General features: G+C 39.0%; 1 protein-coding gene and 1 long non-coding RNA gene across 3 annotated transcripts in view; one reads left to right on the top strand and one right to left on the bottom strand.

Moving 5' to 3' along the window:
* Positions 1-9,125: 9,125 nt before the first annotated feature.
* LOC105877108 (uncharacterized) lies at positions 9,126-10,972 on the bottom strand. The gene is made up of 3 exons (XR_012921309.1): positions 10,928-10,972; positions 9,323-9,431; positions 9,126-9,211 (listed from the first exon to the last, which is right to left on the bottom strand). It is a non-coding gene; the product is annotated as an uncharacterized LOC105877108 (long non-coding RNA).
* An 8,209-nt stretch (positions 10,973-19,181) lies between these two features.
* Positions 19,182-27,964, top strand: part of METAP2 (methionyl aminopeptidase 2) — a 31,825-nt gene continuing 23,042 nt past the window's right edge. Inside the window, exons 1-3 of one of the 2 annotated variants that reach the window (XM_020287912.2) lie at positions 19,182-19,540; positions 21,338-21,442; positions 25,824-25,895. In XM_020287912.2, the coding sequence (XP_020143501.2) occupies positions 19,390-19,540; positions 21,338-21,442; positions 25,824-25,895 (328 nt within the window). In that variant the 5' untranslated portion in view covers positions 19,182-19,389. Of the gene's footprint in view, positions 19,541-21,334; positions 21,443-25,823; positions 25,896-27,964 lie in introns of both variants that reach the window. The other variant, XM_012775313.2, reaches the window with a different exon arrangement.

Genomic DNA, 27,964 nt, shown 5'->3' with positions numbered 1-27,964 from the left:
GTTGTTTATTCATTTAATTATAAGTCATGACAGAGACCATTTCTTCCAGAAAGCCTTGTCTGAATTTCTCATGTTGGCCTACAAACATGTTCTGTGTTCCCTTAGTCCAACCTACACACCCCATCAGATGTTACCATGTTGTACTAAAATGCTAAAGCAGACAACAAAAACAGACCCACAAAGGGACTAGATGTTTCAGATATTGGAATTTTTCAGCCATGGTTTAAAAAGGAATTATGCATATTATGTTTAAAAATTACAAGCAATCTTCTCCTTTTGGTAAGAGCACCTAGTAATTCAAAAGTAAAAGAGTACCTAGTAATCCAACCTTCCCTTGGAGGACAACCAGAAAAGCTGGAAAAAATATTTAAAAACATCTTTTTGAGGGCTGCAGACAGCTAACAAGATAGTGAAGAGTTACTATCTAATATCTGAGGGAAGATAAAAACCCATATTTTCCTCTCTTGCAGGGGATTAGAGATGTAGGGGGATTTACCAGTTCTGAAAGAGACATCTTAGAGGTTTAGAGACTGATCAGGGCTTTTGATAGCTTTGTGGGGGTAAGGTTTCAAAATTTAGAGTAGAGGAACTTCCAAGGGGAAGTCACTGGCTAGTACCCAAAAGGCTATGGGTACCCTAGGAGTAAGGATTATCTAGAAATAGACCTAGACCAGCACTTTCAAGTACAGCTCCAAATTATCTCACTTTCTGAAACTGAATTAAAGTAGACTCAAAGTGTTGCCATCTCCAAGCATCTGGCAGAAAAAATATACATCTCCTCCAATGGAGGATAACTTCATCATAGACCTCAGATTATTTTTAAAAACAATTTTTCAAATACAATATCTGACACAATTTTTTTTTTTAAACAAATCAGGCCTGCAGTCCCAGCTACTTGGAAGGGTGAGATGAGAGGACTGCTTGAGCCTAGAAGTTCGAGACTAGGCTGGGCAGCATAGTGAGACCTGTCTCTTAAAAAAATCAGATTCACAGAGTCAAGAGAACATGAATCAGAGCCAACAGAAACAGCAATAAGACAGAACCATAGGAAGATATAGACCTTAGAATACCTCTGCTTACTATGTCCAAGGAAATAAAAGACAAAATTGAGAATTTTTGCAGAGAACTGGAAACTACATGCACACGTTACAGCATGTTTGAAAAGAACCAAATACAAACTGTAAAGCTGAAAAATATAATGACCAAAATTAAGAACTTAATGAATGAGGTTAGTAGTACACTAGACACAGCTGAAGAGAAAATTAGTGAAATGAAAGATAAGGTAGGCTAGGTGCAGTGGCTCACACCTGTAATCCTAGCACTCTGGGAGGCTGTGGGGGGAGGATCACTTGAGCTCAGGAGTTTGAGACCAGCCTGAGCAAGAGCAAGACACTGTCTCTATTTAAAAAAGAAAAAAAAAAATTTAAAAAGAAGAAGTTAAAAATGATTATGAGAAAACAAAAAAGAATGATAAGGCAGAATGGAAAGACAAAGTTGACCAGAGTGAGGTTATAAACTACCATTTGTTTATAGCTATCAAAATCCACTATTAATTTAAAAGGATAAGAGTATAAAATGAATAAAAATAATTTTTGTGAATTAAAATTCCATAAATTTATATACACACATATTTTTATATATGCTATATATCTATATGTATGCATATATAATTTTATATACTGGTTTTTAAAAGACAGATCTGATTTAGTAATCTTTGTTAATTACTATAATTATACAGTAAATGTATTTATCACTTTATACTTACAAAGTACTTTCACATACACTACCTTATCCAACCCTCATAATAACTCTATTAGATAGTATTATATTATCTCCATTGCATAGTATTCTATACATGTGAGTGTGAAACTATCAGTTATCTAGTACTTAAATAACTGTTGTTGATCTAAAAATTTTAATAATAGGTGTTTGAAATTGGAGTAGGTGTTTCAACAATCCCATGAGGTAAATCTTTTTATCTCTCTTGTTATTAAAGAGTAAATGTTATATTTATTTCTAGGATAGGGACTTTTTACTTTCAACAAAACTAATTTTAAAATAAATTTAGTGTCTCAATGAGGGGCACCTATCTGGGCCTCTTTAGTTTTCTTAGCATTTTTTAAGAGTGTTGCTGCTTATGAAAAATGGACTAATGTCAAATGAATTCAGAAAAATGTCAGCCTAAACACTAGTATCTTGTGACAATGGACAAATTTCTGCCAATCCTATAAACTGGGTAGCTCTAGGCCAGAGTTTAGGAACTGGTAGCCCTGGCACAAGATCCAATCCTTAGATATATTTTGTTTGGCCTATCTAGTGAAGTGTACATAGCATTTTTAAAAGATTTGGATTAGTGGCCAATATTTGAGGACCTGAAATATATTACAAAAACCCACACTCCAGGTTTCTCTTAAAAAATGGAAGGAAGACCTGTCCACTATGGGGCTACATTCCTATGCAGCAGGAATGAGATGCAGCTGAGTTGCAGCTGCTCACTGGCATTACTAGCTTAGGCCTATAATCTCAGCACTTTGGGAGGCCAAGACAGGCTTGAGGTGGGAGGATCACTTGAGCTCAGGAGTTTGAGACCAGCCTGGGCAACATAGTGAGGCCATGTCTCCACAAAAAAAAATTTAAAAAATAGCCAGGCATGGTGGCACACACCTGTATTCCTAGCTATTTGGGAGGCTGAGGTGAGAGGACCATTTGAGGCCAGGAGTTTGAGGCTGCAGTGAGTTGTGATCATGCCACTGTACTCCAGCCTGAGTGGCAGACCAAGGCCCCTTGTCTCTGAAAAAAAAAAAAAAGAAAGAAAGAAAGCTGTTCCCATTCTTTATTCAACCTACTCTATTTGTCCCAACCACTCCACATAAAAACCCTTTTTAAGGTCACTAAAGTCCTTGGTAATACTAAATCCAAAGGTCATGGTTTGGCCCTCAACTGATACAATCCCCATACAACATTTGACACAACTGAACACTCTTAAAACACGTTCTTCACTTGATTTCCTGAACACCACTTTCTCTTGGTTTTCCTCCCTCACTAGCTATTCCTTCTCCAGGTCTTTGCTGGTTTCTCTTTATCTCTGAGTCAACTTCTCCCTCTCATACCTCTTTTCTTTTCTCTACCTATACTCCTGTATGATTTTATCCATGTAAATGGATTTAAAAAACCATCTATGCTGGGTGCTACTGGCCCACACTTGTAATCCTAGCACTCTGGGAGGCCAAGGCAGGAGAATTGCTTGAGGTCAGGAGTTCAAGACCAGTCTGAGCAAGAGCAAGACCTCATCTCTACAGAAAATAGAAAAATTAGCTGGGTGTGGTGCTGTGTGCCTATAGTTCCAGCTACTCAGGAGGCTGAGGTAGGAGGATCACTTGAGCCCAGGAGTTTGAGGTTGTAGTCAGCTTTGATGAGGTCACTGCAGCCTGGGTGACAGAACGAGAGCCTGTCTCTAAATACATACATATATGCATACCATCTAGATACTGACAACTCACAAATGTATAATTCCAGCTCTGACCTCTCACCTGTACTCCACAGTTATATATTATATTCTTACATAACATAACTCATAGGCCTCTCAAATTTAACTAATCCAATGTGTTCAAAACTGAACTCCTGCTTTTCCTACCAAATACATTTTTCCCCTAGTTTTTACTTTTTTTTCAATAAATGGAAACACCATTCTTTCAATGGCTCAGGGCAAAGGCTCTGGAGTTATCTTTACTCTTCTCTTTTTCTCATATCCTATATCCATTCTATAGTCAAATCCAGTAAACTATATCTAGAATGCAATCTTTTCATCTTCTTTCACTACTGGTTGATCTATCATCATCCCTCACAAGGATCATTACTATAGATCAGGGGTCCTCAAACTTTTTAAACAGGGGGGGCCAATTCACTGTCCCTCAGACCACTGGAGGGCCGGACTATATTTAAAAAAAAAACTATGAACAAATTCCTATGCACACTGCACATATCTTATTTTGAAGTAAAAAAACAAACGGGCAAAAACACCCGCATGTGGCCCACGGGCCATAGTTTGAGGACGCCTGCTATAGATAGTAATGGTCTTACCTGGTCTTTCTTCCGCCCTTTTTTCCACCCTTTAAAATGGAATCTCAACATGGAAGTCAGGTCTTTTATCAGATCCAGCCACTCCCCTCTGCTCAGACTTAATGGCTTCCCATACCACCAGTGGAAAACTTTGTATATTGGTGGTCTCCAGGGTCTTTTGTAATCTGGCTTCTCTCCCTACTTCCTCTTATTTTCATGAACTTATCTCCTACTATTCTCTCTCAATTCATTATGCCTCAGCCACACTAGCCCCCTTGCTGACCTCAAACATACCAAGGATGCTTCCTACCTGCACATACCACACTTCTTCATGTCCTCCAAGTCTCTCCTCAAACATTACTTCAGGAATGAAGCCATTCTGAACAACCTGTATAAGACAGCATCATCCACATCCCCTTAAACCTACTTTATTTTCTCCAAGGCACATATCGCTAGTTGTCATTCTGTATTTGCTTATTTGGTTTTCATTTGTTTTCCTTTGCTCCAGTGAAATTTCCATGAAGCAGAGACTTTATTTTTTTCACTGCTATTTCTCTAGTGTACATGTGCCCAATGAATATTAGCACAAAGAAAGAAAGAGAATAATTTAGGTACAGATGGGAGAATTTAGTGAGTTCAAGCCTTGCTGTTCAAGCAATTCTCCTTCAAGACAGGAGCCATAAGTTGAATACAGAACATTTACATCCCAAGCATATTCTTTACTGAGAAGCATCAGAGGTATCTCCAAGCCTCTAGATAATTGATAAAATAAAATCCAAGAAGATAATTATCTTAGTTCATTTTGTGCCGCTATAAAGGAATAACTGAGGCTGTGTAATTTATAAAGAAAACTGGTTTATTTGGCTCAGGATTCTGAAGGCTGGAAAGTTCATGGTTGGGCATTTGCATCTGGTAAGGGACTCAGCTGCTTTCACTCATGGCGGAAGGTGAAGCAGAGCCAGTGTGTGCAGAGATCACATGGAGAGAGAGGAAGCAAAGGGTGGGGGGAGGTGCCAGGCTCTTTTCAACAATCTCTTGGAAACTAACAGAGTTGAGAACTCACTTGCTCCCTGAGGGAGGGCATTAATCTATGCATGAGAGAGGCACCACCCTGACCCAAACACCTCCCATTAGTCCCCACCTCCAACAATGGGGATCAAATTTCAAATGAGGTTTACAGGGGACAAACTTCCAAGCCATAGCAGTAAACAAGCAAAATAAGGAGAGGATGACTCAGTCTTTCCCTTTTTGAGAGCTTAAAATTTGTAATCTGGCCATCATTTTAATTCATTCATCCAAGAAATATCTATTGCCCAAGAAACCAAAACTGATTTCATTGAACTGTCAGAGGCATGAACAAGAGTACTTTAAATGAACTGTCCTCAGAAATGTTCTCCAAACCAGTTGCTCAAAGAATTCTAAGTAAGGCAGTTGTCATTATTTCAAAGTGTTTTCTTTCACTAACTCAATGTGGTGAAACATATCAACACCCAATGGAGTTTCATCTGAATTAAGTTTTTATAAAATGAGCCACAGCATAGAGAGCTACTTGTATTTTTCTTCTATAAGGTGGTTCCATTAGCAAATTTTGAAAAATAACAGTTTTCCCAACTAAGTGTTTAATGTGTAATAAAAAGGAAAATATTTAAAGATCAAAAGGTATTTGAATTGGCATAAGAATTGTAAATGTAGATCTTAAATCTTTGATCTTTGAGCATTGGTTATATTTTCATGTTGATATTTAAAAGAAGGAAGACTCATATTTCAAGGAGGAGGACTCATACTTCAAAAACTTTAAGCATATTATTATAATAATAACTCATTAAATTTGTGTATTGCTTTATAGCTTTCAAAGTTGTTTTCATGAACATCATTTCACCAAAGCTTAATACTAATCCTATGTAGCATTTATTGCATTATTTCCATTTTTGGGTCTTTTTCTTTGTAACATTCTGTAAATATGAATTCATAATATTACTCAAATAATAAAGGCTATGCTCTTTACAATAATAATAGTAATATACACCATTTACTAAGCATCTCAGTTTTATCATTTATAAAATGGGGTCAATAATTATACTTCCTCAGAGGGTTTTAAGGTTAAGATATTTACAGTGCATTTAGTTTAATTTTTTTATTTGTCTTTTGTAGAAATAGGGTCTCACTATGTTGCTCAGGCTTGTCTCAAACTTCTGGCCTCAAGTGATCTTCCTGCCTCAGCTTCCCAAAGTGCTGGGATCACAGACATGAGGCACCACACCTGGCTATACCTTTTAATAAATAATATTTATATGGTGTTTTATTTTTCAGATAGAAAGCTCAAATAATGGATTGTCCAGTTCAAAAGCAGACCTAACAATCTTAAAACGAGATGATCACATATGTAGATCTTGGTACTGGCCCAGTCTTAAAGCAACCCCACCTCCCTAGGCACAGCACGCGTGGAGGAGGATTCATTCATGCCACAAATATGCATCAAGCACAGTTCTAGGTGCTAGGGAGACGTGATGGAGATGACAGATCACTGCCTTCATGGATTTTATATTCTAGTTGGGGAAAAGATGGGAAGGAAAGAGTGGATATTTAAAAGAAGGAAGACTCATATTTCAAAAACTTTAAACATATTATTATATGTTTAAAGAAAGAGAACCACAGATAGTGATAACCGCAATGATGAGAATAAGACTGGCCTGTGTAATAGTGTGACAGGGGTGTGAATGTTCGGCTTTTTTGGATCGTGAGTCAGGGATGGCCTCTCTGAGAAGGCCACATGTGAGCTGAGACCCAAATGATAGTGGGGAGAAGCCAACCATAAAATGGTGGAAAACACTCAAAGCGGAGTGCACAACAAGTGCAAAGAACCTAAAGCAGTAATGGGCCTGGTTGTTCAAAAATAGAGGCCAGGCGGGGTGCGGTGGCTCAAGCCTGTAATCCTAGCACTCTGGGAGGCCGAGGCGGGCAGATTGCTCGAGGTCAGGAGTTCGAAACCAGCCTGAGCAAGAGCAAGACCCCCGTCTCTACTATAAATAGAAAGAAATTAATTGGCCAACTAATATATATATAAAAAATTATCCGGGCATGGTGGTGCATGCCTGTAGTCCCAGCTACTCGGGAGGCTGAGGCAGAAGGATCGGTTGAGCCCAGGAGTTTGAGGTTGCTGTGAGATAGGCTGACGCCACGGCACTCACTCTAGCCTGGGCAACAAGCGAGACTCTGTCTCAAAAAAAAAAAAAAAACCAGAGGCCATATGGCTGGGGAGCAGGAATTGGCACAGAAAGTGGCCTGCAAGGAGGTCAGAAGAAAGACAGAAGAGGAAATCTCGGAAGGGCGTTCAGGTCAAGGTAAGAAGAGTGGATTTTATTCCTGGTGCAATGGCAATAGTAGGATAGCCACTGTGAGAAATGGGGTGTTTCCAAGCAGGGTGGGCAGATGCAATGCTTGAGACATTCCCAAGGAGTACATCAAATGAGAAAAATGAGCAGCCAATAGACCCCTGGTGCTCTATGATACATATGACAATCTGAACATGTTGGTTGAGAGCCAATGATAAGCTAAGCATCGTGAATGTAAATGATCTAGTTATGTTGAATTGCTTTTCAGACAAAAAGAGTGGGAAATGGGGAGACAGTGAACTTTTGAAAACAGCAGTAAATTGCTGTGGTTTTGAGAAAAGTTACAGCAAGTTCCAAGAAAAGAAATACAGATTAGTATAAACCAGGGTTTCTCAACCCTGGTAGTATTGACATTTTAGACAGGATAATTCTCTACAGTGGGGTGCTGTCCTGTGGATTATAGGATATTTAGCACCATCTCTAGTCTCTGCCCACATGACAATAGCAATCCCAGTTGTGACAACCAAAACTGTCTGCAGACACTGTGAAATGTCTCTTTTTTTTTTTTTTTTTTGAGACAGAGTCTCACCATGTTGCTCCGGCTAGAGTGCTGTGGCGTCAGCCTAGCTCACAGCAACCTCAAACTCCTGGGCACTATCGATCCTTCTGCCTCAGCCTCCCAAGTAGCTGGGATTACAGGCATGCGCCACCATGCCTGGCTAATTTTTCTATGTATTTTTTGTTGTCCAATTAATTTCTTTCTATTTTTAGTAGAGATGGGGTCTTGCTTTTGCTCAGGCTGGTTTCAAATTCCTGACCTTGAGCTATCCGCTCGCCTCAGCCTCCCAGAGTGCTAGGATTACAGGCATGAGCCACTGTGCCTGCCTGTGAAATGTCTCTTAAGGGGCAAAATCGCTCCCAGTAAAGAATTCACTGATAAAATTAATGACTTTTAACCTTATGCACCCTTATGATATATGTTCTAAGACAGGTTGGAGTATTTTAATTTCCACTTCACAAGTAAAGAAATAGTAGTAACTAGAGAGTAAAAAAATGTGGAATGGCTAGTTTCATTATTTCATTCATCTTCGTGAGCTTGGGACAATTCCATGGTGGTTAATCATGAATCTTTCTTGAGGATATTCTATATGCTAAGCACTGTTTTGGGGACTGGGGATAGAAAAGTGAGCAAGTATATAAAAAAAAAATCCCGCCCCTGTAGACCTTATAGTCTCGTGAGCGGAGAGAGGGTAAACAAATAAACAGGAATATCATCCAGCATGCTTACACAGTGATAAGTGCAATAGAAAAATTACGTTAGGAAGGGAGATAAGAATGCCAAGATGGGGCAGGGCAGAAATATGAAATAGAATAATCTAGAAAAATCTTACAGCAAAGGTAGTATTTTAGGAAAGAGTTAAAGGGAACAGCAGGAAGCTATGCAGAAAACAGAAGAAATGTCTAGTGTAAACTCTCCCTAAGGTAGAAATGGGGCTGAGTTGTAGAATAGCAGGGACACCAGGGTGACTGGTGAATATGACCAGTTATGCTAAAATTAACCATTGACCTAAGTATAAAGCCCTCTGAATGACTACATGGCCAGATCTGATGGCAATTCCTCAGTGTAGTTTTTCAGGGGATGAGGAATGTAGAAACATTGGTCTTGGGTATCTTATAAGCCTTTGAAAATGTAAAGTAGCACCAACAATTGCAGAATAATTCCAAATGTCTTACCGATGATTAGATCCTGAGGTGTCTTGCAGGTGAGAGAACTGCGTTTTGCAGGTTCTCTTATTCCATGTTTTCCTTTTAGGTTTCAACTAAAATAAAATAAAACTTTCTGATTAAAAAGTATGAGAAAATATTGGTCAAAAGCACATTATTATTTTAAAAGTAAATTATAATTTGATGAGATGGAGCAAGATTATTACCTGATCAAAGAAATAGACAGGCCCAGGGTCCAAAGGCGTAGCTTTAGTACAGTTCTCCATTCAAAATAATCATAAAATGTATATGGAAATTCAAGTGACCAGAACAACCCTGAGAAAAAGAACAAAGTTGGTGGAATCAGACTTCCCAATTTCAAAACTTACTACAAAAGCTACAATAGTCAAGTGTGGTATTGGCCTAAGGAAAGAAATATAGATCAGTGAATTAGAACTTAGTCTATAAAGCCCAAAATGACCGGTGTTAAAAAAAAAAAGAACTGAGTCTAGAAAGAAAATCCTCATGTTTATTAACTTTTGACAAGAATGCCAAGATAATTCAATGGTAGAAAGCATAGTCCTTCTAACACATGGTAATGGTACAACTGGATATCCATGATCAAAAGAATAAAATTGGTTCTCTACATCACACATGTACAAAAATTTAATTGAAATGGATCACAAAATGGGAAAAAATATTTGCAAATCATAAATCTAATAAGGGTCTACTATCCAGAATAGATAAAAAGAACTCGTACAACTCAACAATAAAAAGACAACCCAATGAAGATGCCATTGCACTCTAGCCTGGGGGACAGAGTGAGACCTCATCTGAAAAAAAGAGAAAAACCCACAATAAGTTACCACTTCACTTGACACCCACTGGGATGGTTATAATCAAAAAGATAGACAATAACAATAAAAAGTATTGGTGAGGATATGGAGAAACTGGAAACTTCATACACTGCTGACAGGAATATAAAATGATGCTATTGCTTTTGAAGATAGTCTGGTACTTTATCAAAAGGTGCTATCTTTGAAGCAGAGAGCAAGCACTCTCCAGACACAGAATTTGCTGGTGTCTTGATTTGGACTTCTCAGCCTCCAGAACTGTAAGCAATAAATTTCTATCATTCATAAGTTATCTAAGCTAAGATACTTTTTTATAGCAGCCCAAACAAATAGCAATGGTACTCCTATAAAAACACACAAGAGAAATGAAAATATGTCCATACCAAAAGTTGCACAGGAATATTCATAGCAGCATTATTTATAATAGCCCCAAAGTAGAAACAATCCAAATGTCCATCAACTGATAAATGGGTAAACAAACTGTGGTATATCCATACAATGGAATATTATTCAGCTTTAAAACAGAAATACATTTATATATATATATTATAACATGGATGAACTATGAAAACATTATGCTAAGTGAAAGAAAGCACACATATTACTTGATTCCTTTTATATAAAGTATTCAGAATAGACAAATCCGTAGAGACAGAAAGTAGATGAATAGGTTTCCAGGGGTTAGAGAGAAGGAGAAATGGAGAGTGACTGCTTATCAGTACAGGGTTTCTTTTAGGGTTGATGAAAATGTTGTGTAATTCGATAGTCATGATAATTGTTCAACCTGTAATATACTAAAGGCCACAGAATTGTAAACTTGAAAATGGTGAATTTTATGGCATGTGGATCATTATAATTTTCTAAAAGGAGTACTCAAGAGCCTCAGCCAGTTGCAGCGTCCACCCATACCAACCTGGAGATACCACCTGCCAGAGATCAGGTCCTCAAAAATATCTGAGCACCTTAAAGAGCACCTACCTTCTGTCTCAACAGCTGCTTCTAGTTTTCAGATCAGAGAATATTAGAGATCTATTGGTTCTGACCTCAAAACAACTTTATGCCAGAATTCCATTCAGAACCTTCAGACTAGTTGATTCCATTCATGTATTTTATCTTAGGTCATCCTCAGTCGTCATTACGTGTAAGGTTGGAATTTCTGATTCAAGAGAGCCAACTGAGCACCTGTGATTTTCTCATAGCTCCCATAGCACCTTATTAAAATAATAGTAAAGGAATAAGAAAATATCAATCCATAACAATACATAGAATAAGAGCAGGGCTTCAGGGAACAGGGGTATAAGAGTTCTTCTGACTGAAATTCAATGAAGGAAAGAAGAGTCATGAAATAGGATGGAGGAAGAACATACAAGAATTCAGTAGAGTGAGATGCTGTTGAAGAAGGACCCAATCAGCACTACAGAACTTCAGCAAAGCTCAGGACTTGCAAACACTAAATATGCCAGAAAGTAGCACCTAGGGGCTTAAAATGGAAGGATTAATTTAAAGTCTATATTGAGAATTAAGTCACCAAGTCAAAAGACAGTCGATCTTGATAACAAAATAACAGAAAAATGAGTTCTCCCCTCTCTTCTCTCTCTCTCTCTCTCTCTCTCTCTCTCTCTCTCTCTCTCTCTCTCTCTCTAAGGCACCCTGTGGAGCTCTGTTTTCACAACATCTATAAGGAGCCCAGCAGACAAAAAGGAAATGTACATTTTTTCTTTTATGATAGCTAAACCTATTGACTAAGACTGCCCTTTTAGCATCTGCTTTTGCAGCCTGGAGGAGTTCCTGAGAATTTCTTGGACGGACAGCAGGGGGGACAAAGTTCAGGCCTCAGATCCTGCCCAAAATCAATTCTTAAGGGCAAGGTCGGGGACAAGAGCTCTGGCCACTTCGGTTCAGTTATCTGCCTGCTGCTAAAAAGAAGAGAACAAGCAGATACAACAGTTCACAATACCCTGTTAATTTGGCTACTGCCACAAATCATCTTTCACCCCCTTTTTTACAATTCCTAAATAAAAGGTCTGAGTAACTGGCCTTCTATGCCAAAACACTCTTCCTCTTCCTCTTTTGTGTTGGCTCTTTTTCTGCCTTGGAAAGAGCAAATAAACTTATTTCTAGCCTAATCTTTGTCTGGAGAAATCTTTCTGAAAACCCATGTGCACTAGTTCCTTAACACTAAGCCTATTCTTACAAGCATGATGCCTGGGATACAGGTGTTTTCCCCATTTTCCAGGAAAAAAATAAAAGCTAAAACTGCAAAATAGAAGGTTCTTTTCTAAAGAAATTGAACACATGATTTGGAAGTGCTATAGAAGTTAGAAAGCAAGTTGACACAGAAGGACCAAGTCTTCTACATTCTGGAGTCTGTATCAGTTAGGATGACTTTATTTATGTGTATCAGAAATCTCTGTTTTTAAGAATATCTTACATGTTTGGAGGGAGAGTGACTAGAGTTTTCAATTCAGCGGCTGAATAACATCAAGGGCCCAGCATCACTCCATCCTTCTGTGTTCCTCAGATCTCATCACGAGGGATCATTCTCAGATTTTTTTTTTTTTTTTTTTTTTTTTTTTGAGACAGAGTCTCACTTTGTTGCCCAGGCTAGAGTGAGTGCTGTGGCATCAGCCTAGCTCACAGCAACCTCAAACTACTGGGCTCAAGAGATCCTCCTGCCTCAGCCTCCCGAATAGCTGGGACTACAGGCATGCGCCACCATGCTCGGCTGATTTTTTCTATATATATTGGTTGGCCAATTAATTTCTTTCTATTTGTAGTAGAGACAGGGTCTCACTCTTGCTCAGGCTGGTTTTGAACTCCTGACCTCGAGCAATCTGCCTGCCTCGGCCTCTGAGAGTGCTAGGATTACAGGCGTGAGCCACCATGCCCAGCCATTCTCAGATTTGAAAACATTTGAAGAAGAAAACAGACTATATTTCCTTTTGTCTTTAGTTTTTAATTTAGAAAACCTCCAGATGTTTTCATTGATCAAAATTGCAAAACATGCCTATACCTAAACAAACCACTGGCAAGGGAGATTGGAATTATCATGTTTTAGTTTAGCCCAGTCAGGATTGACCCTTGAGTTAAGGATAGTTTCACTTGGCTAGACAGAGAAGGGCGACACCTAGATCAAAGCATGGTTATATTAGCAAGGGAAAAATTAATAATGGGTAGGCATCTGGGTAGGCATCCAATGGTGTCTATTATCCAAAGCATACGGTCTTCTTTTCATCCATTCACACTAAAGCAAAACCTCCCAATTGACAAAGCCCTGCCCATAAACACAGGGTTCCCAGTCAGTTTTTCCACTACATCATTTGAAATTAAAAACTGGCCAGCAAAGCTCATAAGACATTGAAGGAAAGACTTCCACTTTCAACCATAATGTAGTAACTGATACTAGGCAAGACCTTCCCGCCGTACACTACTGTTAAACTGGGAAAAATAAATAAAATAACTGTTTTTAGATAGTGGTCAATAAGAAACCTAGAACTGTGATTCCCTGATGGAAGGGAAACCAATGAAGAAAGCCTCTTGATTACTACAGCTCTTAGCCTGGAGGCACTTTCCAGACCTCAGCCCAGGAAGGGGCCAACTAAGCATGGTCATGGTCACTAAGGGAACAGAGTTCAGATATCAGGATAAGGAAGCTGCCCAGAGAAAGAACTCCAGAAATCTGCTAAGGAAAAGGCTATAGGAGGCTAGGCAAAGTGATTCACCTAGCTCTAATCTTTCTTTTGTGAACCACTGATATTGAATCCTATGTGGCTGTGGCCAGTAAGTGTAACAGAGGGAATGGCCTGGAAAAAATGGCAAAATGTTTTCTGTCTCTTTAAAACATCCTCTACTCCTTTTTGAGAACAAAAGCCTGCATCCCTGCCTCAGGCCAGTGATTGGGAAAGGCAAGGTAAGTCTTCTTCTGTTTATGTGTGCAACAGGAGATGGCCCAGCTTGGACCTGGTAAAAGGAGGTCCTGGGCAGAGGTCACAATATTGTCTTAAGCGGACAAGGGATGATCAGAATTATCAACTGTAGTTGAATAGTGATTGCCTGAAGCTGAGAATACATCTTTTAAAAGTTCTATATTTCTGCAAATGTTCAGGAAATTTGGATTTTGAGGCCAGAAGGTCTACCATTTTTCCTCCTTTGCCAACAGAATAACAAAACTTCTCTTTCTTCCTCCCCAAACCACTTGTCCTCGTTCTTCTGATTTGGCCTTGTGGACAAGTGTCCAGTTTTCAGCAACATAAGCACTTGAAACTTCCATGTGGGTAATGATACTCTTGACATCTTGATCACAGAAATATTGTTTGGAACTATATATGCCTTTCCCAAAGTCCAGCCTCAATACATGGACACAACATAAAGATTATAGGGAAGGTAAAAAGTTCTATTATGTATCTAACTTCATTCCAATTATAAAATGAGGTAAATTAGAAGTTTGAAAAGTAATTTAGGATGTCACTGGACACAACTAGCATAGGAAAACAATTACAGAAGACAAGAGAGCCACATTCCATTTCAAGAAAGGCCCTTTCCAGGAGAGCAAAAGATTAGAGTATTGCTAGAGTCACTGATGAAATGAGTTTGAGATAAATGATCTTTCTGTCAACTTAAATAACAAACAGAGAGAAAGATGCTCTTTAGAAAAAAGATGTTTGGGTATAGGTATTGAAATGAAAATATGCTTGCAGTAGTAAACTATGTACATATTTAGGAAGGTAAAGGAAGACAAAGGGAAAATGAGGAGGATTACACAATTGTTTTGAGATTATTATTCTTGTCTATGTGGATCAATAACAAGGGTAGACCCAGTCAAAGGTTGGACAGGCAGTTGCTGGGCAAATGTTCTCCCAGAAGCATTTGTGTGTATAAGGTTGTGATAGCCTTTGTGTAAGGCTGTGGTTTTGTAGTCTTTTGTGATTGTTCTTGTTATCATGCATTTGTTCATGAGAGCCTTTCTTTCATGGCTTTTTTTGGGCCATTTGTCAGGGTTTTTAAAACAAGAGTAATAGAGAAAATGGCCCGAAAAAAAGGTAAAAATGTTTTTTGTCTCTTCAAAGCCCACTTACCCTTTTTTGAGAACTAAAACCTGCATGCGTGCCTTAGGCCAGTGGTCAGGAGGGGGAGGGAAATGTCCTTTATTCTTTGTGCCACAGGAGATGGCTCAAGGGCAGAAGTCACAAGATTGTCTTAGCCAAATATGGAATTATGGGATTAATCAGAATCTTTAAAAGCTGTTTACTTCTGCTCAGAAGGAGGATGTTGGTACTTTGAGATGGGAGTCTGCCAATCTCCTCATTTGCAGGCAAATTAATAAATTCCTCTTTCCTTCTCCTCAAACCACTTGTCCTCATTCTTCTAATGTGGCCTGGGGGACAAGTGCTGAACTTTTGGAAACACAAGTGACTCCATTTTTATTCTGATAACTTTTCCACTTTGCTGCTTGAGCTGGTGCCTGGGAGAGTGCATCCCAATCTCTCTAAGTATCCTGTTTGGTGCCCACCTAACAAAATTGCTCTTGCTAAAGTCACCAGTGGCCTGCTAATGGCCAAATCAATGACCTATTTTGAGACTTTGCACTAGTGATCTTTCTTTTTTTAAAAAAAATTTTTATCAGGCTCTCTCCCCCACTCCCCGAAACAGAATAGGTTCAGAGAGACTCCCACTACTTGCTCTCTCTCCAGCAGTTGATATATTTGACCAAACTTTATTCTGTAGAACATTTTCTCTCCTTACTTCCACATGATTCTCTAAAGGATTTTCTCCTTCCTGTCTTACTATTCCTTTATAGTCTCCTTAACAGAATTTCCCACCCTCCCACAAACAAACAAAATCCCCCAAACAGTAGTGTTTTTCTGTGCTGTGTTGTGTTTTTTGGTCCATTTCGCTTCTCCCTGAACAAACTCAATCATAGCCTTCTGCCATACCTAGGCCCTAATGACTCCCCATGTCTATATCTCTAGATCCATATTTCTAATTGGCTACTACATATCTTTGCCTGGATGCCCTGCAGGCATCTCAAACTTAGAATGCCCAAAGCTTATCTTGCACTCCACTTCTTCTAAAGCCTACTCCTCCCCTTTCATTCCTTATCTCAGTAAGTGGTACCACTCTCCACCCAGGAACCTAAGCTAGAAACCTGGATGTCATCCTCAACTCCTCCCTCTACATACTCAGTGGACCATTAAATTCTCTTCTTACTACTTTAGAAATGTTTCCACAGTCCAACCTCTCCTCTTTAGGTCCCCAACCACACATAAGTTCCTTCGCCTAAGTTCCCATCAATATTTTTATCAGCACTAACTTAGCAGTTCTCCCATAACACCAAGCTGTCCCATCTCCAATTCTTTCCTTAGAATGGAGACCATCATATTTAGGGATGTCACCATTCAGAAAAGTTAAAAAAATGGTTTTGAGAACTGATATAGGCTTGCCTTTTAAAAATTTTTGTTAGGTGGGCACCTAAACAGGATACTTAGAGAGATTGGAAAGCACTCTCCTGGGCACCAGCTCAAGGAGCAAAGTGGGAAAGTTATCAGAATAAAAATGGAGTCACTTGTGTTACCCAAAGTTAGGCACTTGTCCCCCAGGCCACATTAGAAGAATGAGGACAAGTGGCTTGAGGAAAAGGAAAGAGAAATTTATTAAAAAATAAATATCATTTTAACATGTAATCAATGTTAAATTGTTAATGAGAGATTTTACTATTTCTTATATTAAATCTTTGTAATTTGGTGTATATTATAAATTATGTCACATATCCATTTGAACAAGTGTCATTTTAAGTGCTCAATGGCCACATGTGGCTAGTAGCTACCATGTTGTACAGTATAGGTATAGCTTTTGAGCCCAGATACACTTGCTGGGTGATCTTATCTCTGTCAAAGTTACAATTTGCATCTATTAGCTGATGACTCAAATTTTTATATTTGCCCCAACTATTCTTTTGAGCTCCAGTCCCTTGTAGTCATTTGCCTTTTTCACATCTCTACTTGAATGCCCCAAGATACCTGAGACTCAGCATATCTCACATCAAACTCACTATCTTCCCTTTCAAATCTAGAATATTTTCCTGGCTCTGATATTTACGTTACCATTCATCTAGTTTCATCAGCACAAACCTAAGGGCCTTTTTTGATATTTTCTTCTCTCTCAACCCCTTTATACAATTCATCATCAAGTCTTGCCCATTTTATCTCCCAAATATCTCTTAAATCTATTAATTTCTCCTCATATCCACCATCACTCTGGTTCAAGCCACTATCATCTTTTGCCTGGATGACTGTAATAGACTCTAAACTGGTCTTCCTGTTTTCATTTAGGCCACCCTCAAATCTACTACAATGATCTTTCTAAAATCTGATCATATTTACTACAAATCTCATCAGATTAACTGTCCCCTCGCCATTAAAACAATTAAGGGATTTCTGTTCATCTTAGGACAAAGGACAAAGCCCTTAGCATGACCTAAAAGGCCTTGTAAGCTCTCCTCCCACCCTTTTCCTTCCTCCAACAAATGTATTATACTTACCTTTTCAGTCTCTCCTCATAACACTCTCTCCCTTCCATCTCTTTCCATTCCAGCCATTCTGATTGCTTTTTAATCCCTTAAATGTGTCATACTTCCTCTCTCCTGTTTTACAGATGAGAAAACCAAGGCTCAAAAAGATGATGTGAGCTGTCCAGAGACACACGGTTATAACTAAAATTAGAATCCATGTCTCCTCTTTTAAATACAAGGCATCCCTCCTTACTTTTCCTTTGCCAAGAATCCTCTCCCTAAACTTTTCACCTCCCCTTTGCCTATTGATCCTTCAGATCTCAGCCTAATTCATCAGGGAAACTTTATTGGACTATCCTATCTAGGCTGATTCCCTCTTTACATTCTCATAGCACTAGTTGTAAATTTACTTTAATTAGCATCATTGATTACTGTTTATTTTTGTTAATTGGCTCTATGATGACAAGGACCATATCTGGTTTTGCTCACATGTATTGCCAGATCCAGGCACATACTAAGCATTGAATGAATGGATAGATGAATGATGTATGGATGAATGAATGAGTGAGTGAATGTCAGCCAGGCAAAGAGCAGCCCAGACAGAAGGAACAGGGAGTAGGAAAGGCTCCAAGGTCGGAAAGAACTTTGAGAGCTGGAGCTAGAGTGTGGAGAGAGTAAAGAATTATGCAGAGGCTGAATGATGTTGGGTATTTTAAAGGATTTCAGATAAATGGAAGCTACTTCTATTTTTTGGTATTGTATTTGGTTTAGCAAATTTTATGTTGCTAGCTATCAACCAGATCAAGCTGTTTGTTTATTATTTTCAAATAGGCATACAACCCATACAGAGAAAGCAATTTAAAAATCCAAATAGAGATAGATTTAGAGAGAGAAATTAAAATATGTAAAGGAATAAGAGAAGTAGTTTTTAGTAGGATTGGATAGGTACTGTCTGAACCTTTAATGCAGATAATATACATTTATGCAGTTGTGGTCAGGGCCTGTGTAAGGTTTACTGTAAAACTACTGGCAAGAAGGCCTTTAAAGACATTCTGATGCCTGTGAAGCTTGGTGCCTAGTTTAAAGCTGATGAAAACACCTAAACCGTCTGGATGGACAAAAAGCCATATTCAGGAGAAACTGAGAAGGAGTTGGTGCAGGCAGCCAATCACAATCCACATAGGCCACAAACTAAATCTCAAACTGCAGTTTTAACATGGGCTCTCTCATAATAGGTCAGAGGTAAAGAAATGGGCAAAATTCACTTACAGTCTGGTGAAACGGCCTAAATCCAAAGGGAAGGTGACCAGAAATAGAGAAATTGGAGTGTCATCTTTCGCATTAATGGGAGAGGCTCTATGTCCCCGTGCGTCCAAACCTGTAATTCTTGTCATGAATTGGAAAGTGAGCGGACTGTGAGGGGATCCCATATGGAACCGTCAGGGATCATAGTAGTACAACAAACTAACACGGAACTTCAGCGTCTAAAATTATCTCAAGTGCCTAGACTGCCTTGCCGTGAACTGTAATTGTGAATATCAACATAGTCCTTTTGAGTCATTAAAGATATGAATATCCCTTGTTCACAGGGCAGGCACAGGCATCGACAGCTTATTCTGGAGCTGAAGAACACCTTTAAACTTGACCCTACGCAGGTCGAATTGCACCAGGAACGCCCAAATCGCTGGGCAAGGCAGGAGTCGGGTCTGGCCCCAGCCTACTGCAGCTTGGCACGCCCAGGATGGGTTCCAGGCGGAGACGCAGGAACGCCTGGCCTGAGGCTCGCCGCACACCCTCGGTCGAGTCCTCCTCCGTCCCAGCATTCCCTGCGCCCCACCATCGAGAGCAGCTTCCGGCGCCGTTGGTGTAGGTGGGTGAAGAAGGAGCGGGCCCTCGCCGCTGTGTCTCATTCCCTCGCGCTGTCTCCGGCAACATGGCGGGCGTGGAGGAGGCAGCGGCCTCCGGGAGCCACCTGAATGGCGACTTGGATCCGGACGACAGGGAGGAGGGAGCTGCCTCTACGGCTGAGGAAGCAGCCAAGAAAAAAAGACGGAAGAAGAAGAAGAGTAAAGGGGTTGCTGCAGGTAAAAGGAGTTTTATGTTTTCCCAGTTCCCGTCAGGAATGGCCAAATGGCTTGGCGCAGGCCCGGCGGGAGTTGCAGGGACCGGGGACCCGGAGCCTCGGGCTAGACTGATACCCAAGCCTGAGAGGGTGGCAGGGCTGGACTACAGATTCCCAATCCAGGGAGGAGGCGGCATCTCCTGTGGGACTGGAGGGCCGGTGGGGGTGGGGAGAAAAGTGTGCCTCAGTTCGCGTGTGGTAGCTCTGGGGTCGCTGGGCCCAAGTCCTTATACTGCCGGAACTCAGCTCCCACACAGACCGTGGCACGGTCTTGAAATGACACAGAGCACAGCCCCACCATCTTCCGCGCGGTTTGGCCAACTCAAAAATCCGGTTCTGACCCGTTTTGCCGCCTCTTGGCTGGGGCAAACTGGGACGTATTTTCGTTCAGGGTGGGAGCAGTGTGGGCGAATGTAATGCCCGATCACATCTCCCCCCACCATCCTGTTTTCACTGGGATTTTTGTTGCGGGCTGCACTTCTGGGGTGTGTGTGTGCCCGTGCGCTCATGTCATTGAGTAATTGCAGGATTTGTGGTGGTGCGAATTTTCACTTGCCTAATCTCACAGCAGAGTCAAGCTTTAGGGCCTTCAGGCCCCGATTGTGATAGTGGAGGTAGGATATTCTGTGGCTCAGAATGGAACTTTTCGGGCGGTGTCCTGTAAATCCATTGGTAAGGCAAGGAAAACAGTTGAAAGTTTACAGTGGGATGTTATGAGGTAGGAACTTAAAAGTTGCATTTTGAGAAGTCATTGTTTTGTTGCACAAGGTCTTTCACTTAAAAAAATATATTTTTACCTATTTCTAGTTAAAATCAGCCACAGAAAGAAAGAGGAAAATGGAGAGGCCAGAAGTGATTAATACGGAGTTTGAGAGGTTGTTGTAAAGGGCTAGTCTACATCTTTCTGAAATTTTGATTAGAAGGGAGTGGAAGAGATTGAGTTGTAGCATTGTTGAGACTCTTCTATAGCAAAATTTAACCCCAGGACATAGTCTGGTGGCTGTTCCTGGCTTTCAGATGAAATATAAACTGCAGTTTGTTCTGCATGGTGTTCAGTTGACTGGCCCCAATATACTTTTAACAGTTGTATTTCGCAGTATGAATTCTCTTCAGTAAGCCAGAATGTCACTTCATTATGTGCTACCTGATAATACTTTTTCTTTCCACGCATAACATATTGCTCTTACAGTTAGGTTGTAATCACTTCCAGATAAAGGACCTGGTCTTGTGCTTAGATGTTCAGGAATTTTGATTTTTAGTAATGGACTATTGTTTCTTACTTATTTTGATTTTAATTTTACTCAGCCTATCAGGGCATTTCTTCATGAAGCTCAGAAGTGCCCTCCCCCGCATCGTGTTGCAAATGAATCCCCTTCCTAAGTTCTCCACACTTACTTATTGCCTATGTTAAGTATCTGTCTAGTAATTAAACTGTTTGGAGTCTAATTCTGAATACTTTTAAAAGTTAAAGTACTTGAGGATAGGGTGTAACTCATACTTTTGTTTATCTTTTAGTTGCTAACATGTGTAATGGATATATTTATTGTTCAGTGAATTAATGAATGGACAATATTAGATATGAAAGATTTTTCTGTCATTAAACAAATTCTATTATGTTTACAGTAATGCTTCTGTTTTTCTTTTCCCTTGTGCACTTATGAGGAAAGGATTTTGAATTCTCCAGGATTGTTAGAACATACTCTAGTAGGAGAAAGTATCTGTATCAGATTTAACTTATACTATTTTATTTGATCAGCAGGGCAACAAGAACCTGATAAAGAATCAGGAACCTCAGTGGATGAGGTAGCAAGACAATTGGAAAGACAAACTTTGGAAGAGAAAGAAAGAGATGATGATGATGAAGGTAAATAGTTAATTTGATCTTTCTGGTTAGAAAAGCTGGAAGATGTGACATTCTCTAAACAGAATCTATTTATTTGTCCAGATAGTCTTATTTCCTGACATTTCACTCTTTAAGGGCTCTGTTAATGTCACAGATAAAAAGGAAAAGATAGCTGGGCGTGGTGGCTCACGGCTATAGTCCCAGCTGGTCACCTGTAGTCCCAGCTAGTCAGGAGGCTGGGCGGGAAGATTGCTTGAGTCCAGGAGTTTGTGCAGCAGTAAGCTATGATCAGAACAGTGCACTCCAGCCAGGGTGACAGAGTGAGATCCCATCTCTTTTTTTCAAAAAAAGTATATATTAGCAACTCTTTAAAAAGTTGAACATGTTAATTAGCTGCTCAGATAGTATAGATCTCAACTTATCTCAACTTTTAAAAATGTACTTGGTAGAAGGCCAAGTGGTGGTTATTAATAAGATAAAATGGAGGGGTTGTTTATTTAACTGATACTTACTGAGCAACTAGTGTATACAAGGCACTTTTCCAGGTTACTTTCACATGCATTCTCATTTTAACCTCACAAAACCAAGCAAAATAGGTTCTATTCTCATTTTACAGCTAGGGAAGGTATGGTTATGTGATTTACCTAATGTAACACAGCAAGTATGTATAGAATACACCCAGAATGTCAAAGCTCGCGCATGACTCCAAGTCTGTTCCTTTTACTCTCTATACCAAAGCTACCTCTCTTCATTCTCAAAAGAGCATATTGGAGTACTTCCAAAGTCTGTTACAAATTCCCTGACCCTAGCTCCTTGTGGGTATTTGGGTGTTATAAGATTTCTTTTAAGACAGTAACTGCTGGAATTCTAGTAATTGATGCTATCAGTAAGACAGTGGAGGGAGAGATGATTAGGAAAGACAAGTTATTATTTTACAGCTTCTTTTGGCAGAAGGGGAGATGGAACTTTGCCATTCTTTGAATTTATAGTTATATAGTGCCATGACCAACTGCTGCACCTCAAGCATTGCTAGCCTGGGGTTATTATGCGTATCACCCATTAATAGGGGCTATACTTTATTCTGATAGGGTGATGTAGAGTAGTAGTTTTTCCTTTAAAAAGATGTTTTCTACCCTCAAGAAGCTTACAGTCAGCAGTTGGTGGAAAAAAAGTGCCAAGGTCCAAGAGAATTGTTAGCTTTTCCTTTTCCTTTAAGCAAACTTCTTCTCCATTCAACCTTGGTTTATGCTTCAGATTAGGAACATATTTTGAGCTATTAACAAGAAAAGGGTTTGAAAATTGAAAGTAATATAATGGGTTGCTGTAGACTCACTGTGTGTACAGTATCACAGTGCTAATCTTGAAGTGTATCTTACTCCATTGCACCACTGTGAAGTTGTATGAATCTTTTGACATTGAAAGGAAAATTTTTGTCAGATTGGAAATTTTCAGTGTATTAAAAAGATTTTAGGAATATTTGTAGTTTTCTCCAGTTTGAGCTAGTCATTTTCCTAATTAATTTCAATAATCAGGATCAGCCAATACTAATCTGTTATGAGAGGTTTTTGGTTTGGGGGTTTTGTTTTGTTTTTTTAGCATAATATGTCAAGCAATGGGAGGTCTTTGAGAAAATGGAAAGCTAGTATTTCAGAATCTGGGTATAGTAGAGAGACAAACAGAGGTGAAAGGTATTTGAATACCTGCAATAAGATGTATTGAAATTTGGAGGTGGAGTTGTAGGCTGAATGCTAAAGGAAGGCTCATTGGAAGGAATAGGACTTAAAACCAAATAGAGGAGACCATTTTGGGTAGGGATAGTGCTGAGAAATTATTGGAAGCATAATGAACAGTACAAACCATCCATATGAGATGATTCACTGAGGAAGCCATTGAGCACTTCTAAGAATGTTATAAACAAATACTTTAGGCTTCATATATATGCAGAGTTGTTTATAGGAGAGAAAAATGTATAGAAAAGGCAAGAAATTATCTTAGAGGCCACATAGTAATAGCCTAGGCATGTGGTAATGAAGATTAAAACTGATGTTCATGAATAGGAATGGAAAGGAAGAGTATAATGGAACAGTAGTGTGGAAGCAGAATTCAAAGGACTTGGAGACTTTCATTGGGGAGCAGAAAAGAGAGGCATTAGGAGACTTCAGGGTATTGGTGCTGTTGACTGAAATAATGAAGTTGGGAGTGGGAACTGTTTAGAGATTGGGGGCAAAGAAGAGGGTATGAGTGTAATTTTGGATGTGTTGAATTAAAAACTGGGTTATCGGTATGAAAAGTTGATCCTGTGGGCATCTGGCAATGTGCTGGAGGTAATTCATTCAATAAATGTTGAGTCAGGCCTATAACACATAAATTGTTTAAAATAATAGTCATCCTTTTTAAATGTATAGTTTGGTGAGTTTTGAAAAAGTATGCAATTGTGTAACCGCTACCAGAACCAAGATATAGATCATTTCTGTTTAACATTTCCATCTTCACAAAAACGTTCCCTTGTGTCCTCTTGTAGTCAGTTCTCTTGCTCCACATGCTCCACATGCTTATCCTTGACCCTGTTCCTATAGTTTTGCCTCTTCTACAGTATCATATAAATGGAATTATTCAGTATGCAGCCTTTTGTGTTTGGCTTGTTAAATTTAGCATAATACTTTTGAAAGTCATCTAGTTGTTGCATATATTTTGGTAGTACATTTCCTTTTTATTGCTGAGTAGTAGTCTTAATTTGTTTATCCATTTATAATTGCAGGATATTTGAGATGTTTCTAGGTTTTGTCTATTATGAATAAAGTTACTGTGAATATTTGCATGCAGGTCTTTGTGTAGAAATGTTTTCATTTCTCCAGGGTAAATATGTAGGAGTGGGTTGCTGGGCATATGGTATGTGTTCAACCTCTTAAGAAACAGTTAAACTGTTTCCAAAGTGGATGTACCATTTTGCATTCCTGTCAGCAATGGTCGAGAGTTCTAGTTTTTCCTGTCCTTGTAGGGACTTGGTATTGTTGGTTTTTTTGTAGTGATATGCCATCGCGGTTTTAATTTGCACTTCCTCATGATATTGAGCATCTTTTCATGCTTTTATTTGCCTTTCATGTATCTTTGGTGAACTGTTCAAATCGTTTGTCCATATTTTATTAGATTGTCATCTTACTGAGTTGTAATAGTTCTTTGTATATTCTGGATACAGTTGTTTATGAAATATGTGTTTTATAACTATTTTCTCTCATGCAGTGAAATGCCTTTTTACTTTGTTAATGGTATTGTTTGTAGCACAATCTCAATTTTGATGATGCCCAGTTTATCTGTTTTTTAATTTATGAGTAGTGCTTTTTGTGTCCTGTCCAAAAACTTAAATTATTGTTGTCTCTAAGGTCATGAAGATTTTCTGTGTTCTCTTCAAGAAGTTTTATATATTTTTAGCTGTTAGTCTAGGTCTATGGTCCATTTAGAATTTATTTTTCTATGTAGTGCAAGATAAAGGTTGAGGTTCTTTCTTTTTTTTTTTGCCTATGGCTGTGTATTTGTCATTCAGCAAATATCAATTGATTTTGACATAGTAATTAATACAGAAATAAACATGAACAGTCTTCTGCCTGTGAAGAGTGTCCTGGGATGCCATGAAAGAAAGACATGTAAAAACAAACTGCAACATGATATAATGGTTGGAACGAACCATAAGCATATATAGTAAATGTATTCAGGTCCTAGCTTTGAAGCCATCCTGGCATAAAAAGTTCAGTAAATGGTGGCTATTATTCTATACTGAATGTAGACATTGGACATTGAATAAGGTAAATTAGCCTCAGAAGATAAGAGTATGAAAGAAGGACCTTCTTAACCACATTTTAAACATGAAGAAACCATGGTAGAGAGAGGCTAAATAACTTATCTAAGGTCACACAGTTGGGAAGATTTGTAGTATGTGTTTAAAATTGGTTATACATCTTGAATCATTTGTTTTAGGTTGAACCTAGGATATGTAGCAATATGGTAGACACTGAATGTTTTTCTGGAGCAAAAACTATCTTGTTTCCTCTTCTATCCCTGTTGCCTGGCACTTAAGAACTCAACAAACATTTAATGCAATGAAGAAGGCTGCTGTTAAAATTGTAGTACAGAATATGTGAATTAGATTATATGATGCATGAGGGACACTGAAAATCAAATTGTTGGTGTTTTCATATTGTTCAACCCATATAACTCCTAGATCATGTTATTTCCCTCTTGGCTATACTGTTGCTTCCTATTATTTCAGTGAAAGAACAGGTATAAACAAGATAAAATAAACTAAAAGAACATTCATTTATTGATTGATTGATTGAATAAACTGAATACTTGTCTACTTGCACTATGAGGTTTAAATGAGTATGTGTTTGAACTTGTCTTTTCTTAGATGGAGATGGAGATGGTGATGGGGATGGAACAACTGGAAAAAAGAAGAAAAAGAAGAAGAAGAAGAGAGGACGTTAGTGTCTTAATCTTACTTGATAAATTAAAAATGATTATTAACCAACAGGTTTCAAGAGTAGGTTTGAAGTTGCTTAGGTCCTGATAATATGTCAGGGAAATAAACTTAGGCTTAATAGAGGTGGAATTCAGTGACACTAATAATTATTTAGCAAATACTTTGATTTAACAATCTTTTTGGTGTTTTCTTTAGCTGTTACTCAGCTGAGGGATGTCAGTATGAATTGGTTTACTGTAAGTTAAGGATGAGTTTCTAAAAATTTATAATTTAAAAAACTTATATAATTCAAGGAATAATTTTGTCATCTATGGCTAAAGTGGTGCCACTGTATGGTAATAGAGTAAACATAGTTTGTGATTTACCTGCCAGCTTTTTTTTTTTTTTTTTTTTTTTGAGACAGAGGCTCACTGTGTTGCCCAGGCTAGAGTGCCATGGCGTCAGCCTAGCTGACAGCAACCTCAAACTCCTAGGCTCAAGCGATCCTCCTGCCTTAGCCTCCCAAGTAGCTGGGACTACAGGCACGTGCCACCATGCCCCGCTGATTTTTTCTATATATATCAGTTGGCCAATTAATTTCTTTCTATTTATAGTAGAGATGGGGTCTCGCTCTTGCTCAGGCTGGTTTCGAACTCCTGACCTCAGGCAATCTGCCTGCCTCGGCCTCCCAGAGTGCTAGGATTACAGGCGTGAGCCACCGTGCCCAGCCTTACCTGCCAGCTTTGAAATTAGAAAATTCTTGATGAATATTTAACAAGGAGTCCCATTATTTAAAAAGTTTGCATATAGTGAGATTTTTTTATTAGTAACTTCTGTATTGTAGTATTTCAAATTTGTATAAACTGTGACCCTACTTGTTTTGTGTTTCTATAAATGGCATAACCAAACATCTACAGGGCTGTGAAAATGTATTAGGTAGACTGAAGGAGATTCTATAGCATTGAGGAATAAAGGTTAAGATCAGAGCACTTAAGTTCTAATCTTGGATGCCCTTTGGGCTATTGGGTATTAGGGACCACTTAATGTCTGGTTATACTTTTCTTTAAAATCTTTCAGGCTAAAATTTTATGAATCAGAATTTTGGGGGCTTGACTTCCTTTTTTTTCCTTTGGAGACAGAATGTTACTCTGTCTGCCTAGCTTGAGTGTGAGTAAAGTGGCATCTTCATAGCTTACAGCAACCTCAGACTCCTGGGCTCAGGCAGTCCTCCTGCCTCAGCCTCCCGAGTAGCTGGGACTACAGGCACACACCACCATGCTTGGCTAATTTGTCTATTTTTTGTAGAGGCGAGGAGAAGTTTCAGAGGGGTTCTTGCTCAGGCTGGTCTTGAACTCCTGACCTCAAGCAATCCTCCCACCTCAGCCTCCCAAAGCACTGGGATTACAGTTATGAGCCATCACACCCTGCTGATTTTTGTTTTTATCTATATTGAGAGAAGTACTTAAATTATTTTTTAAGGAGACTATTGCCTCTGTCAGCCATTTCTGTGATATATCTCCAGGTGGAGGAGAGATAGCTTTCTTTCTGTTCTTGCATCCATTCTTGCTCGATACTTCTACTCTCAAGAGAGGATGTGAGCCCTTCCCTTAGCCTATGAAGGCATGTGAATCTGTATTTAATGACTACAAGTTACTTGGATTCCAGGAATCTTCCAGAGATTATGTCCTAATCTTTCCACTCAGAAATTGTTAAGGATGTGACTGTGAGAAATGGTATATTACCTGAGAATGACTTAAGAGATACCTATTTCTGTAAGTACTCTGAAATTGCTCCCTTATGGAGACAGACCAGTGGAGAGGAGTGTTAAGGGACTGTTTTGTATTTGCCCTTGATAGAATTCTTCCACAGACAGATGTTTGAGTATGATACCATCAGCCTTTGTGTGTCTCCTCTGAGGATGTTGTTGAATGTATTGTTCATTATAGTTCTATATGAGCACTCTTTAAAGACACTCTTTTTTTCCTGGTCTTAGACTCAAGAATAATTGTGCTTTACCTGAGTAATTAATTGGCTGTTTTATATACCTGAGTGGTTGGTCTGTTTTATATCAGAAACATCATGAAGTGTGC

The sequence above is a fragment of the Microcebus murinus genome, chromosome 10 (genome assembly GCF_040939455.1).
Source record: "Microcebus murinus isolate Inina chromosome 10, M.murinus_Inina_mat1.0, whole genome shotgun sequence".
Lineage (NCBI taxonomy): Eukaryota > Metazoa > Chordata > Mammalia > Primates > Cheirogaleidae > Microcebus > Microcebus murinus.
This window is presented reverse-complemented; position numbering and strand designations above follow the sequence as displayed.